The following is a 15,762-nucleotide window of genomic DNA, read 5'->3' on the forward strand; positions in this document are numbered from 1 at the left end:
GAGAATCTGATAAAGTCCCATAGGTGTTTCTTTCATTTTTCTATATTAATATTTTGAATATTTGATAAATTTAAAAGTAAGACAATAGTACTGCGCATGTATTTAGCTGTTGTAACCAAGGAACAGCTCAGCAGATGGATACAGATGCATCTGATTCAATCTGCCTCTGCTCAAAACCCAAGTCAGATCTTCTTCTGGGAACTGGGGCCCGCTTGGGTCAGTGCTGAGTCTAATGATTTAATCATGCTGAGATAGCACTGGGGCTCAGAAATGCACAAGCACAATGTGTGGTTTCTTGACAGGAGCTGGTTCTCATCTGAATGGTGGGAGTATAGGCATTTTCAGCTGGCATCTGTCTCCATTTGCTGGGTGTATGTTGTCTTAAGAAAGCTTGAGTTAGAAAAAGAATCAAAAGAACATGCTTTTTTTCTTTTTCTGACAGAGAGATTTCAGGCATGCCCCTACCAGCTGCATGCCACTCAGTTCTTTAGTCACAGCTACAGGGAATGTCACTCTTTACAATTATCTGCCTCTGTGGCATTTTATTTCCCCTTCTTTTATAATCTAATGCATATTCCTGCTCCTTTCTCTTAAACAGGACTGTCAGAGAGATGCTGCAGAAATCAGCAAACACTAAATCTTTAGCAGAGCGATCCTCCTCTCTCCCACACTGTGTACCATTCACATGGTATGGAGAGAGTGGCAAGGGATCCAATTCTTCCAGCAACCTGCCGTCGCCTACCAGCTCAACTGAACCTTCCTCTGAAAATTTAAGCCCAGCTAAAAAAGGGTCAAAGGTAGAAAATAAAAACTACCTTATTCCCACTGTGTTGAGTAGCATAATTGGCTTTGTGATTCTGGAAAAAAGAACAGGCCAATATGTGACTACTCCAATAAACAGTGCATGGTGTTCATTGTACGGTAACAGCCCATCCAAATGGAACATCTCTGTCATTGTACCATTCCCTGTTCTACCTTTTTTACTTTGTCTTAATGTACATTATTCCAGTAAACTAACTGTGGTGTGCTGTACCGTAACAAAAGCAAGTGGTGCCAGTGGAAATTAGCATTTGGATCCACTGAACAAATGCTAGATTTGTGTATTCAGTTATAGATCTTCATTCTTCAGGACTGGTAGTGGGAATACTCATGTTCAGATGAGGTGTTTGCAAGTGAAGAAATGCTGTATGCTGTCAGTCATCTGCTTTTTTCCCCCCAGTAATGAAATCTGTTTGTCATGCATGCTGGATGTTGGATTTAATTCTCTGTATGAAGATGCTTGAACTGTAAATACGAAATACTGCAATTTAATACATCTGTGTGATTCCTTTCTATGTGCATGAATGTTTCAGCATGAAAATTCCTTAAATAACCCTTATTTATAGTAATATGCTTAGCTTTTTCATGTTTGTTTTTACTTCTGGAAAGTATTTCTTTGCCTGTAACTTCCTATGACTTACAGCAGTTGATTTTTTATATTGTTCTGGTAAAAAGAAGCAGATATAGTTCTCAGCTTTGTATAGGAATATGAATTAGAAATCTAATTTTCTGTCTTCTACCACAAAATGCATGTTCATAGTTTCCACAGGCATATCTTACTTTTTTGATGCCAGAAATGGTGATGATGGTGATACATTCTGCTGTGCACTAGGCTCTGTGCTGTTCAAGGTCATAGCTGGTTCTTGTGTTACCTGGCAGGGAGAGCAAAGCAAAGCAGTTCAAATCAGATTGATAGAGAAGGCCACCAGTGAAATCTCTGAACAGAAATTATTTACTTACCTCTTCTCTTTTAGGGAAAAAAAAAATTTAGACCCATGTATTTAAACAAACATTGTTTAAAAATAGTTTTCAAGTGGGGGGAAAATGCACACCCTTGTAGATGGTACTAGGTTGAGGTTGTGAGGGCTATCCTAATTATTACCAACCTTGGCCATCTTGCAGTTTTGCTGTCATTATAAAGCTGAAGCTTGCACAAAATAGAGGTGAAAGAAAAATCAAAATACTTGAAAAATATGTTTTTCACACAACACGAGGTAGAGCTGTTGAACTCCTGGCCTAAGAATGCTGTGTGGGCTAAGGAAGCAGCTCAGGAAGCTGCTTAGATTTTCTTCACCTCTATAAAGAGCTGGGAAAAACAGAACAGGAATTCTAAACGCAGATGAGACAAAAATGGTCACAAAAGTATTCATATGTTCTCTGTAAAGTTCACAGGCTCTTAAATTAAGAGTTTATGTACTGCTATTGAAGCTTTCAAAGCACAGCATGATACCAATATTTAGTTGGATTTCCAGTAAAACTAAGAGGACTAACACTTGATATTTTTGGAAGTCTTCATATTTTCAGGAAAGACAGGTCAAGTATTTGAGGTGGGCAGATAGAAGAACAACATTTTTTAGTGTTGTTTTTATTGTTTCACTATCTAAAGTGAAGGTCAAAGATGAATTTGGTTTAATACTCATTTGGATGTTAGAATAGAGGTCTCTCTTTTGTCAGGTGTGTATTCAAGTTAAGTAGAATATCATGGTGTCATTAATCTTATATATATTTTGTTTTTTTCATTGTTCTCCCTCTAGTGTGAAATACTTGTTAATTTTTGTCTTATTCTAATGGTAATTTTGTATTCCTGAAAAATACGTACCTGCTTTTGCTATTTTTTGCTGTAAGAGGTAATGTGTCTCATTGCATTATTAAGAAAAAACAGGATTTGTTTTATGGTTATTACTTCGGTAAATAATATTCAATATCCAAAGATATTTTTTTACTTTCAGTTTCAGTTTTTTTCTAAAGGCATAGGCAAAGAGGGAGGATCCTTTCACTATTAAAAGAGATTATTTGGGACTCAAAAGTGAGTTGACAGGATATTCTCCTTGCTCTTTTAATAGGAGTTTTCACTTCTCTCTGTTCATTCTCTGTCCTATTCTTTGTGCTACTGCCTGTGCTATGCTTCTCCTAAGTGTTTGGAGGACAGTAAATGCTAGTGATTAACCTGCAGAAGCAGTAATTTAGCTCCAGGATGAGAGCCAGCATCTTAAGAGTCTGGAAGTTGCTTTTAGACACCTTTGTTATTCATCGAGGCATTAAGTTGGCAAAGGTGTCTCGTGAAGTACAGAGTGGTAAAAATACTGTGCATTCTATAAATAATGACACTATGAAACAATAGGATTCCTCATGTGTATTATGATTGGTTTGGTAAATGATTGAAATCACTCCTGAGCTATGCCAACATGGAAGGCAGAAAGCAGATTTCCCTTTTAGGTGCACCTGAAAAATAATTTGTTCATCCTTACTCCTCTTTTTCTCCACAGAATTTCACATTCAACGATGATTTCAGTCCCAGCAGCACAAGTTCAGCTGATTTGAGTGGTTTAGGAGCAGAACCTAAAACACCAGGCTTCTCACACTCCTTAGTACTGTCATCAGATGAGGTATGCTGATAAAATTGTTTAATTTGGGGAATAGTTGTTTTCTTTTTCCTATGGAATCTCGCTTGATTACTCAAATAATAAAGGAAAACTTTTAGGCAGTAGGATTGGAGAAGGAAATTAGTCTTGGTTTCTAAGTTAAGATTTTTCTTGTTCATACAATAATGACTTAAAATAATGCCCTGCGGTACTATCATAGGGAAGTGGAAGGCAGTTGGTGTCCTAAGAGATGATAGATCCTCACACGTGCCAATACATTTTTTCTAAATAGACATAGATATAAATACACTAAACTAGGCCTGAGACAGTTTTGATACACCAAGCAGACAGTACAGTTTGGTAAATGTAGTTGAGATGCAAGGCACCTTCACCTACCCCAGTTTTAACCCTGGTAGAATGACCTGTACATGCAGTAATTGTGTGTTACTGTACCTGAATGTACGTGTATTGATTATAATGTGTATGTCTTAATCCACTTTGCATTCTTTGTGCTTGCTTTGCACAGTGGATTTGAAGTCAGTTTCTCCAAACCAGAGTTTTTTCATACAATGCTAAAGTAAAAAGGCATTCCTTACTCTGTAAATTGGTGACATATTTGAGCTGAATATAATGTATTGAAAATACTCTTCTTAAGATACTAGTTTTGTAACTCAGTTGTGGATGAGGTTGTACGATTTGACAGTAGCTGACAGCACATCCTGTGGAGTCAGAAAATTTCTGCATTTGTCTTTTTACAAACACTCCATAAGAACTTCACATTTTTCATGTGAAATTTGAGACAAATTGTTTTTACTAGAGAGAGGGAACTTGAAGTTTCTATACCTTCTATACCTTTTTTTTTGTTGTTTTAATGATAGGTAGGTTTTTTTATTCCTGCCTGCATGGTTTACTTGGGTTTAAAGAGTGAGAGCTGTTCTGTGCAATTCACTTTGCCAAACTACAAGTCTACAAACCCAGACATTCTTTTGAGGTTGCTTTTATTGCAGATAATTAAGAGCAAAAATTTATAACAAAAGACGACAGAACAGAGATCTGCATATGCTGTGAATTACTGAAAATAGCAACATCATCACTTGCATTTTGTTTAGTGTTAGTACTATCTTAATAATGTGTTTCATTATTTTACCATGTTTAATTCCTCTTATATTATGTATTTGATTGTGGCAATGTCCTGTTCTGAGTGGTATTGAATTAAAAGCTTGGAAATCCTTTCATTTTGCATGTTCAGCTCCTACTTTATTACTTCTAAAATACCAAGCCTGAGCAGGTCCATAGAAGTGAACGTGTTTTCTCCATCCTCTGCCATGAACCAAATTGTGCCTCCAGATGAGGCAGCGTGTTCAGCAAGAGCTGCCCTGGAAACCTCCCCAGCCACCTTGGGCAGGGAGGAGGCTGGTGCTGCCCCTCAGCCTTCCACAGCACATTGCTGTGAGCACTCCTCCACTCTGGCTTCCCCAGGAGCCCCACCAGCATTTTAAGAAGATGAAAAAATCTAAGGGTAGGGAGGGAACCCAGTTCTTGCAGTCAGTTCTCTAATTAAGGAGCTTTTGCTCTTGGAAAATAGAGCCATCAGAGAGGTTCCCACCAGTTCTAGGGTGTCAAGATCAGGAACTCCAAAGGGGTTTCATTGATGCAGTGTCAGATTTAGCTGCCAAATCATGTGTGTGCTGAGCTTTCAACATAACCTCTTTGCTTCTGGAAATAATTATTTTAAAAGAAATCTTGTTGGTTTTAAGTAGTCATATCTGTTTGCAGATCTTGGTGCTGCCATTGCCTGAAGTTTTACATGCTGTTACATGTTTGGTATTTTGTTTCTATAATGCTTTTCTTTCCCATTTCTTTGTTGCTCCCTCACTCAGAGCCTGGATATGATTGATGATGAGGTGAGATACTAGCGTGCTGTTGTGGTGTATCGTGTCACCGTCGCGTGGCAATGTACTGTCTCTTTTGCAGAGTCACATTTCTTGTCTTGTGGTGTTGTGTGACAAACACCCTTGTTGGCACAGAACACACAGATGTCACTGGCTCCTCTTTCCATGTCCTGAGTTGGAGTTGTCCTCTCCTTTTTGCTGAGAGTTTTCAAGGCCATAGCAAACTGCAGATTTTGTGCTATGCTGGAAGCAGGAGGAGGGTCGGTGTCAAAGGAGATCTACAAGACCAGCAATCAGCTGTGCTGAGCTCATGCTGGCAATAGGAGAAGAAAAGGATTTCATCCAGCCCTGACAACTGGACAGCCAGAAGCACAGAGAGCTCCCAGCATCATCTAACCTAATGTAAAAGCTGCTCTAACAGCAGACAGCTGCTGCAGCCTGTAGCAGCTGCTTTGCCAGCTACAGCCAGGACAGAATGGCTTTTGTTTCAGGCCCTGCTGGCATACCCGTGGGTGGAATAAAGTGGCAGAGCAGAGACATGGGTCTGCTCCAGCAGTTGATGCCACACTTGCACTTTTTAGTGGGGTTTGTGCTCTCGCTCACAGCAGCACAACGTGGTGAGAGCAGGGCCAGGGCTGTGGGATCACTGTGTGTTCCGTACCACTCCTCTGTGTCATCTCATAAGTCTTCTTCCATAGACAGTATTAGTCTCACTGGCTGTTGGATATCATCACTTCGAATTCTAGAGTGGTTTTCTGAGGGTTTCATTTTCCCCTGATTTTTTTTAATAGCTTAAACAAACAATAAAAATCTGTGAATGAGCCCAGGAAGTGGAATGTGCAATTCATTGGTCCTTTAGAAACCTGCTAATTTGAAGAAAAAAAAATCTTGTGAGGGAATGGGAGCATACATGATTTGAATTGTGCCACTTGGCCATTTCAGTCCCTGCTTGGATTAAAAGGAATGCCAGTTCCTTTTCCTTCCATGATTCTATAGTTCCTTTTTCTTCTATGATTCATTCTTAGGTGTCTGGTTAGATAGAGATGTAATATAGCAGTGTGAAATCGTTATTGTATTGCAAAGATAGTGCAGATACCTGTGCTCTGATGCTAGTGGTTTGTGCAGAAAGATGTTGTTATTCATCTGTGTTACCCTTGAATAATAATGTGGAATATTTTTGTCACAGATCCTTGATGATGGACAGTCTCCAAAGCACAGTCAGTGTCAGAGTCGCGCTGTTCACGAGTGGAGTGTGCAGCAGGTTTCCCACTGGCTGATGAGCCTGAACCTTGAGCAGTATGTTTCTGAATTCAGTGCCCAGAACATTAATGGGGAGCATCTCCTTCAGCTGGATGGCAGTAAGCTCAAGGTAATTAACTGGGTTTCAAGATTAACTATAGTATTTTTCGTCACTTTACATCATCTCAAAGACAGTAAGAATTCATCCAGAAAGCAGCAAATCCGTGTGCATGGAGTTGTGATGGGCCAGAATAATAAACAGGAAGTATAAACCCACGGCAGCACATGTAAGAAATTCCCATATGCACTTGGATTCCGAAGCTTCAGAAATGCAAGGCATTTGCTTTGTGAAAATTCTTCATGTATATAATGTACCCATGTTTGCTTATGCAAATCATACAGCAGTGTGTGGAAGTGGCATTTGCATGCACGTATTTCTCATCCAGCTTTATTTTGGGAAAGGTTGATTCTGAGAAGACAGTGAATAGACATATATCAGAAGTAGTAAGGGAATAATGGATTAATGGGATATGGGAGGCATAAGCTTATACCAGTTGTAGTATGTTAGAACTAAATACAATTTTGATGTATAAAGTATGCATGGTTTCTTGTAGTAAAAATACGAGCCTACTTCAGTCAAAAATACAGGATGGAGTTGCAGGAAGCTCATTAGATATGAAAGTCCATGTTTGGTATTTCCCTTTTGAATTTTTTGGTGGCACTTCACTAAGTATAATTGTCTTAGAAAACTGCATGTGAACTTTTCAGTAAGGCATAGCAGTGAGAATTTGGAAGTCTTTTTCTATGTGGACTTAGATGGTTTCAGTAAAATAGTTTATTTGCCTTATTTGATCAATGAAATCAACACTGGTGGTGGCAATGAGGGTTCATCTTTAATATTCTAGAAGTGAAAAGCATGAAGTGTAGAACTTGCACATCAGTGATGTATCTGAGTGTGACAGATTCACTTTGTCATTACAGTCTTCTAAGGAGAATTGTTACTGGAATATTGAAAACAAAACGTGATCAATTAAACCATAAGAAATTCTTTTAAATTTTGTTTTCCACACCTCAGGCTCTCGGCATGACATCTTCCCAAGACAGAGCAATCATTAAAAGAAAGCTAAAGGAAATGAAAGCATCCTTGGAGAAGGCTCGCAAAGCTCAAGAGAAAATGGAAAAGCAAAGGGAAAAGCTTCGAAAGAAGGAACAAGAGCAGCTGCAGAGGAGAGCAAAGAAAACAGACAAGTGTTCGTCAGATGCAACAGAGGGCACTAATGAGCAGTGATAAGCAGAAGTGCTGCTGTGTTTGGCAAGTGGAGGCATGTCAAGGAAAGAGAAACTCTTACCCATTCCGATGCCCCTTCAGCTTTCTTGTGTTCATCACCCAAGATTGTGTACAGAGAGACGGGGCTGTACATAGAATGACTAGGGAAATTTATATTGTGTAGTTTTCTTTCCTGCATCCAGTTCACACTCATTGCTGTTGCCATGTGAAACAATCCCAGCCCCTCGGTTTGTTCTGTTCTTGTTGACAGCTAACAGATTTCATTTTTGTGTGGTGATGTTTCCTTCCAAACTTCTCTATTGAACTCTGTGTGTTTGGTCACTTCAGTAACCAGCATGATGCCGAGGAGCATGTCCACTGCTTCACCTCTTCTGAATAGGATGGCCAGTCAGTATGGTTGGGGAACATTTCTTCAGCTGGGTAAAAGGAGTTGTGCTCTGTCTGATAAGATTTGACTTAATTTTCAAACTGGAAATTCATCTTCTTTACAGTGTTTGGATACTCAGCTCAGTCTGCTGGAGTAAGTTTCATCTTGCATCAGTACCTTTAAGCAACACTGCTCTGAAAACTGTTCTGTGACTTCTTATACACTGGAAATAAAGACAGGAGAGTCGATATTCCCCCTGGGTAAAGGACAGGAGGTGGAAACTCTTTCTGTTAAGTGTACAGTAGTTAATCCAGGAAGGAGGCAAAGCCTTAAATGGTTATGTGGGTTTACATAGAAATCTGAGGATAACATTTATCCTTTAGATATCTGAACAAGGATAAATTTCTAACTAGAGCACAGTGTATAAATCTGTATAAATTTTATTGTGCTCCCAGTGTGTAGGCAACTTTCTTATAGCACATTCCACTTTGTTTTTCATGTGTTTCATGCAGGAAACTGGGTTTATTTTGTTTCAAGTCGGTTTTTCCCCAGGAAAAGCACCACATCTTCAAATTCATTCTCCAGTCAATAAGCATTGGGAGAATAGCTTTTGTGCTGTGCTGTTATGAAGCTGTTATTGGAAACAATTGTCAGACTTGAGTCTGCTGTAGATTTTCAGTTTTTACAGAAGGTGCACTTTAAGAAGAGGAAGATGAGTGATTCTGGTTAAAATTAAATTCAGTGCATTGCTGTTAAGGTCAATGCTGCCATGGAAGTGGTGGTTACTTAATCCAAAGCTCCCACACTTTAACTGTTTTGATTGATATATTTAAAGAATATCCAACTAAAACCTGAATTTTTGGGCTTTGGCTGTAGAATGCTTTGATGGCTTAGCAGTGGTCATACTTCAGGGATTTCTGGGGTGTGTGAGGCCATGGATGAAGCCTGCTGTGTAGTTTTGACTGTGACAGAGCAGTGTGTGGTGTTCCTGCCTCAACAGCAGTACTGAACTAAACAGTGTTGCTTCAAAAGAATGGGCAGACAACAGGCAGATCTCCACAACAAGGAGCTGCAGGCATGAGCTGACTGCTCTGCACTCAAAGCTGTTGAGAAACATCACTTCCCACTCGTGCAGCCTGCAAGGGGCAGTCTTCATCCAGCTGTGCAAACCAGAAATTGGTTAAGATGCTGATGCTAAGTTAGAATCTTGAACTTAAAAATGTAATAAAATTCCAGCCTGGAATTGAAAATTCCTCTGAAGAAAATGTGTGTTTTAGATTGGCTTGGCTTCTCTTCTGCTCTGTAACTTGTGGCATTCAGATTTGTGTCTGCAAAGTTCTCTGAAGCTCAGATTTGGAACGCTTAGGGTGCACTGTTAATAGTTACATTTCTTTTGATCCTAATAATTTCTTTGACATGTAAAATGGTCTGTAAAGGAGAGAGCCTAGTTCATTCAAAATTAATACACAACAGATCTACTTAGCATTAACTTTATTTTTGCTTCCAAATCCAGTTTCTACAAGTTTTTGATGTATATTTGATTCAGATCTAAAATTGAAATTGCCATAAAAGATACTTGCTGATATTTCTAAAGGCTTGTAATACTTTTCTTGAGATAAACCACCAGCACCAAAATACACCTGCTAACAAAAATTACACATTGCAGTAAAACCTTCTGTGTTCATTCATAGGAGAAAAAATTTACAAATGTTTAACAGCCTCATAAAACTAGCATTCTTAGAGTAAGAGAAGTTACTTGGAAGAAACTGGAAATTTAATATTTTAAATACCATGTTGATAAATGCATTAGATGATGATTTTCTTTTTAAATTATGTTTACATTGTAGTAATGTTTAAGTGGTTGTATATAATAATCTAAGGTGGCGTCTCTGTTTCACGTTCTTTTTTATTTAGAAACCAGAGCAGACTGCTTGGCATTATATACTGAGTTTTCATTCTTGCTTCTTAGAACAGTGCCTAGTTAATCTCTTTATAAATCATGTTCTTACTCTGCAGAATAACTAACTCAACTTAAGTCCTTTTAAGTATTCAGGGGATTTTTACTGCTTTGTGATAGTGTTATTTTGTTATTCTCAGACTAAAAACATGAACAAAAATCTAACTTTAAGAAAACCTACTGGCTTATATTTAAATTAAAACCATTAAAATGCATTTTGATCAACGTGTGAAAAGTAAGGAAATGGAACAATGACAAGAGTTTTGCTGTTCTTTCTGTGATAAAAGATTTATGTGGTTCCTTTTATGAAATATGGCAACTCAGTCTTGGGAAGCACAGAAATGTCACTGGATAACAGACGTGAAGCACAGTCTGAAACTTTCCTTGCTGTTCTATAGGACCTTTAAAGTTTTGTTGGGATTTTTTTTCCCTTGCATTGTGACTTACAAGAAACAGAAGATGGATGTCTCATCATTCTTAACTTAAACTTCCTGTAAACCAATGCTAAGTCAGACTAATGCGGGGCTTAATGTAACAAGAAGAAACAAATTTTTTGTGCTAAATGGCTGGACAGCCTTTCTCACGGTTTGGCTCACCTGCAGGCATAATGTCACCTACATTGTGTATTTATTTGTGGAGCTAAAGCTGTTTTCATTAGGCTGACTTGCCTGGCCACCACTGAACTGCTGTGCAGGCAGTGTGGTGTTTCCACACCTCAAGACATGTGCTTGTGTCATCTTTACACCTGGGTGACTGCAGCAGGCTGGCCCAAGTTATTTTCTTGGTTAGGGTGGTAGGCCAGTTCTGTAAATTCTAGTTCTGTATATTCTAGTACTGCTCATTGCTGCAGTATTGCAAGTTGAATACTGAATATATAGAGCCTCTAAAAAGGTGAAGAACAGAGAGTGAGGAAAAAGTGGAAGTCTGAACAACAGAAAATGAAATATACAACACTGCAGGTTACTTTAGTCCTAAAACCCCTAGTGCTTTTACTGAGATTGTGAGGAGAGCAGTGGCTCCTTGTTCTGTTCAAATCAGCCAGACATACTGACATTAATCACTTCCAGCTTGTATCTTCCCATTTCTTCATGGGTAGGTTGTTGCACCCGTGCAGCTTTCTTTTAAAACTCCCTGTTGGGTTTCAGTCTGCCCAAGGAGAGCAGGGCCAGGGCTTGAGGAAAGAGCTGCACCCCTTCACTGCAATGCACAGAGATTTGCTCACTGTCTGCATTTCACCCACTACCCTAAGCAGGTCCTGCTGGGGGTTGCTGGGAGAGGAGCCTGTTCAAGATCATGGGTTAGAATTACACAGAAGCCAGTAATAAATAGCTGAATGGCATTAGATGTTTGTATTTCAGTATATACAAATACTTTCGTATTTTTTCAACTTCTCAAAAATTTTTTTGCAATGGCATCTTTTTTGCTCTGACTGTAGTCTGCTGCAGGGATACCACAAGAATTGAGCTTTTACTAGAATTACTGAGCAGCTTTCCTCTAAATCTTGCCAGCCCTTAGCTGTCATTGACATTCAGAGGTGCTTGACACTTTTGATCAGGGTTCCTCATACTTTATTGCTTCCATCAAAGCCTCCTGTCCTCCTGAGCTGCTAAACCTTCACCTCTTGGCTCATGAACTGGTAAGAGCTGGGCAGTGTCATTTTTGAGAATGAATTGTGTTCCACTTCCAAGAGAAAGAAGGAAATGCCACCCTTGCACATAGTGTAGAATACTGTCCTACAGTAGTATGGAAGAGGATCATCATGGGTATCAGTATTCTAGCAAGGAAACATGTTTTTTTGTGTTTTTAACCCCAACTTTGATTTTTATTGGAGCACTTTTCTGCAGTTCATTTCTGAGCAGGATGACAGGTGAAATCCAAGGAGATTTGCCCACTCAGTAGAGTGGAGTGTGGGTCATCTGCAGATGGCACAGTCCCTTTAGTTAAACTCCCTGTGGATTTTACTGGGCTTTTTTTCTGTACCTATGAAACTGATTTTTCAAAGCTGTAGTATCTTAGTCATGACATTGAGCCCTCCAAACTCTCAATATAAAATGAGCTTTCTCTTACTAACCAGCTGTACCAACTGGTACTTTTGCTTTTAGCATTAAGTAACGATTTTAAAAGTGCACATCTTACAGGAAGGTTTGGTGATAGTGCCTTGGGCTGCCTGTTTCTTTGGCAAGTGTGGATTGTGTTAAGAACAAGCTGTAGGGTTTGGGAGACCTGCTGAGTTAGGCAGGTCTCTTCTTCCAAAGAGGTGAGGAGGGCTCACAGCTCACGAGATGGGATCCAACCCATGTAACCCTGGGGAAGGGTAAGCAGCTGCCTGGGGCTCCTGCTGGGTTTCCAGTGGGAACCTTGTCCACTGCCAGCAGTGGAAGTGGATTTGGGCCCTGTGCAGAAGTGTCTAAAGGAAAGGAGGATCTCAGGGCACCAGGCAGAAGGAGTAGCCAGCCCATTTGGAAGTGAAGAGTGCACAGGGAACAACTTCTGACTCTCTACTTTCCCATACACATTCACTCAACAACTGCTTTCGTATTTCCCAGTCATGTTGTAATGGTATCTCACTGGTCACTGACAAGTGTTACACATATTGCTAGAAGACCAGGCAGCTAAAAGACTAAAATGCACTGTGCTTACTGTAAAAATTGGCTTCTTACATTGTTTCTTTTTATATGGTTAAAGAGATAGTTGTGCTTCAGATTTTTTCCTTTTTCTGTTCTTTTTTTAGAGAGGTCAAATGTATATGAAATGCATGTTATCCTGAACTTTTTGTTTGTACATCTTGGTGTCTGATCACCTGCATGAAGGACACAGTAGTGCCATGTCTGAGCTTGTTCTCTTGTGCTTGGTTGATATGAACTTCTCTAGATTGTTGAGTTTTCCCCAAGATAACTTTGTTTAATATTTAGTTTTTGGGAGACATCAAAAGAAAACATCATGGTGGCCCTTTGTTTTCTTACAGTTGAAATACAAACAACAAAGCCTTGTGGTTTAAAGTTAATTTGTTAGTGTAAATAAATTTCTTGCCAATGAGTATTATTGTTGTTAGACAACGAATGCAATAAAATGAGAAATCCTGAATCTTTATTAGAATTTGTAATGAGTTCTCATTTTTCTGCCCTTTCCTTGGTCATTCCAGAAGAAATAATAAATGGTGAGGATGACTGGACAGCTGCATGGGTCAGGCTAGGGGGTCAGGGAAATATGTACCTTGCCCTACTTTTTCTTTGCTTCCTTCTGCTCAGCCAAAGATTATTTTAATCCTAGCTCCTGGCTAAATTGGCATGATTCACAAGCCCCCAGGTGGGTCTCATTTACACTCTGTAATTATGTAGAGAGAAGTAAAAAAGACATTAAGGAAAAAAAGGATCTTTTTTCTTCATATGCTGATGAAATGTAGCATTCAGTCTTTTGCTGCAGGTTGACATAAAAATAGGCTACGTTCTCACTGACATTGGTCTGTGTTTGTGTGTTTAAAAGATCTGGATTGATTTTGTTACGTAAAAACACTTTACACTCAAGTGTAGGTTAGTTATAGTGGGCATTTTATACATTTGAAGTACAGCAGTTCTTTTACTGAATGTGTTTAATATGTCTTTTTTTATTTATTTGATTTTAGTAAAGCATTAAGGCAAAATGAAGGGCACAGACTGTGCAATTTGTGTAGTCATTTCAGTGGATTTACATCTGGCAGAATCTAGGCCAAATACCATGCACTTAATCTGTCTAACCCAGTTTGTGTTTCCCAATGACTGAATCATAAATCTTACCTTTCACTAATACAGCCACCAGCTGCAAGAAGATAAAAAGAATCCTCAATTCATAAAATTATTATCTTAATTAAAATAGATATACTGAGAGGCTCCAGGTCCACAACTGGCATGTGAAATGTGTCTGCTCAGCAGCTCCCTAGGCCTGGAGCCATCTGTACATGTCTGTTTTGTTTGTGCAAGTTGTCTCAGATAGCTGCAGCTGGGTTTTGGAGATGCCCAGAGCTGCTCCAGTCTCTACAGCGTGTTAAAGATGATGGGTTATGCCCGAGGCCAGGCTTGAGCTGCATCTTCCTCCACTGCTGCTTCTGCACTGAGGCTGCCAGGAGGAAGAAGCTGTACCCTGGCTCTGGCTGTCTGTGTCCTGCCCAGCAGCACCTGAACACTGGTGGCCCTGCTCCAGTTCCCACCTCAGCGCTGCCAGGCTGGGATACCTGTGGAGGAGGTTGGCAATGCCAGCCTGCCCTCCTCACCTCAGGTCAGAATGTCACTGTCAGTAACAGCAGAGAGCTATGATATCTGTCCTCTCAAATGCTGCAGGAAAAGGTAAGGCCCCTCGCTTGCCCGTGGTTCTATCTGGAGACAGACCAATGGGAAAATCTTCAGCACAGGAGTAGTTTAGAACAATTAAAAGAAAGCCAGTGACGAGTGAAGACAGTCTTGATTTTCTGAAAGGCCAAAACCAATAAAAAAATAGAAGTTTCACAAGATCCAAAAACATGGAGATTTGTTCATTTGAAGATGTTTTAAGCAAAAAAAAAATGTGGCAGTAATATTTTGATGGGTTATTTCTGCACTGCTGAGGGAAGTGGCTGTTGCACCTCTACAACCAGAGAGTAAATTCAGGACCTGCAGGGTGACTGGCATTTCAGCTGTGTCACTGCCACTGATACATGATGTAACTCTTCAGAACATAGCACTTCAGAACAAGAAGTGGCACAATCCTAGAATAATCACTTTAGAATGCTAGTGCAAGCCAGTGATGGCTAATCACAAATGAGTGATTAGCCCAACCTCTCCTTACTGCCTTCAGACCAGCTCTTTCAGCTTGGGCTCTGGGAACAACATCTGCTCTTCAAGGCTGAAAATGGATTACAAGTTCCTGTAAGAAAGTACACCACTTAGGAGGGAAGCTGAAAGTGTCCTGCAGGGAGAGAAGTTATTAAGGAAGGAGTGGGAAAGCCAGAGTTAGGTAATGCCAAAGTACAGCAAAGGGATGAGACAAAAGCTGCCCTCATTCACGGCTGGCTCTGCTTTGTGGAAGGGCTGCACGCCATGGGCAGCAAAAAACTCAGAACTGTGATCCAAACAGATGAGTCCTTGTCACCAAAGCCTTCATGGGCAGGCAGTGAAGCCTGGGCAGTGCTCAAGTCCCCAGATCAACCGAGTATTTTGGAGAGGAGCTGTAAGCACAGTTTGTGCACAGACCTGCTAATGGAGAGCCACCCCCAGAGACAAGTCAATTAACTCTGTGATTAATTGACACCCAAGTCTGCCCCTCCAGCCATCACTGACCCCCTTAGCACCTGCTACTTGGATACAAAACATCACAAATTCCAGGGACCACTGCTGGTAACACAGGTGTGTAGAAAGCCACTGGCATTTGGAAGGGCCAACATGGCACTGGCTATTCCTCAGCCTCACACAACTTCTGGTGCCCAGGGATGTGCCTTACACCACAGTGTCTGTGCCAGCCAGCCAGAGGCAGCATGGGGACTTGGGGTGGAGCAGAGGCCTTCTGGGGGCAGGAGGGGATGTGGCAAGACCCACAACCCACTCAGCTGTGCAGAGGAAGGGATGACACCAGCCTTCCCATACAGCAACACAGCCCCAGCCACAAGCCCT

At 40.3% G+C, this 15,762-nt stretch overlaps 1 protein-coding gene across 5 annotated transcripts in view; it reads left to right on the forward strand.

Moving 5' to 3' along the window:
- The window catches only part of PPP1R9A (protein phosphatase 1 regulatory subunit 9A), a 124,910-nt gene extending 116,455 nt beyond the window's left edge, over positions 1–8,455 (forward strand). For 2 of the 5 annotated variants that reach the window (XM_088161853.1, XM_088161859.1), the window contains 5 exons: positions 599–797; positions 3,306–3,425; positions 5,282–5,305; positions 6,480–6,662; positions 7,608–8,455. In XM_088161853.1, the coding sequence (XP_088017979.1) occupies positions 599–797; positions 3,306–3,425; positions 5,282–5,305; positions 6,480–6,662; positions 7,608–7,820 (739 nt within the window). In that variant the 3' untranslated portion in view covers positions 7,821–8,455. The remainder of the gene's footprint in view (positions 1–598; positions 798–3,305; positions 3,426–5,281; positions 5,306–6,479; positions 6,663–7,607) is intronic. The other 3 variants (XM_088161855.1, XM_088161864.1, XM_088161868.1) reach the window with 3 other exon arrangements.
- The last annotated feature ends 7,307 nt before the right edge of the window (positions 8,456–15,762 follow it).

The sequence above is a fragment of the Sturnus vulgaris genome, chromosome 1 (genome assembly GCF_052056855.1).
Source record: "Sturnus vulgaris isolate bStuVul1 chromosome 1, bStuVul1.hap1, whole genome shotgun sequence".
Classification (NCBI taxonomy): domain Eukaryota; kingdom Metazoa; phylum Chordata; class Aves; order Passeriformes; family Sturnidae; genus Sturnus; species Sturnus vulgaris.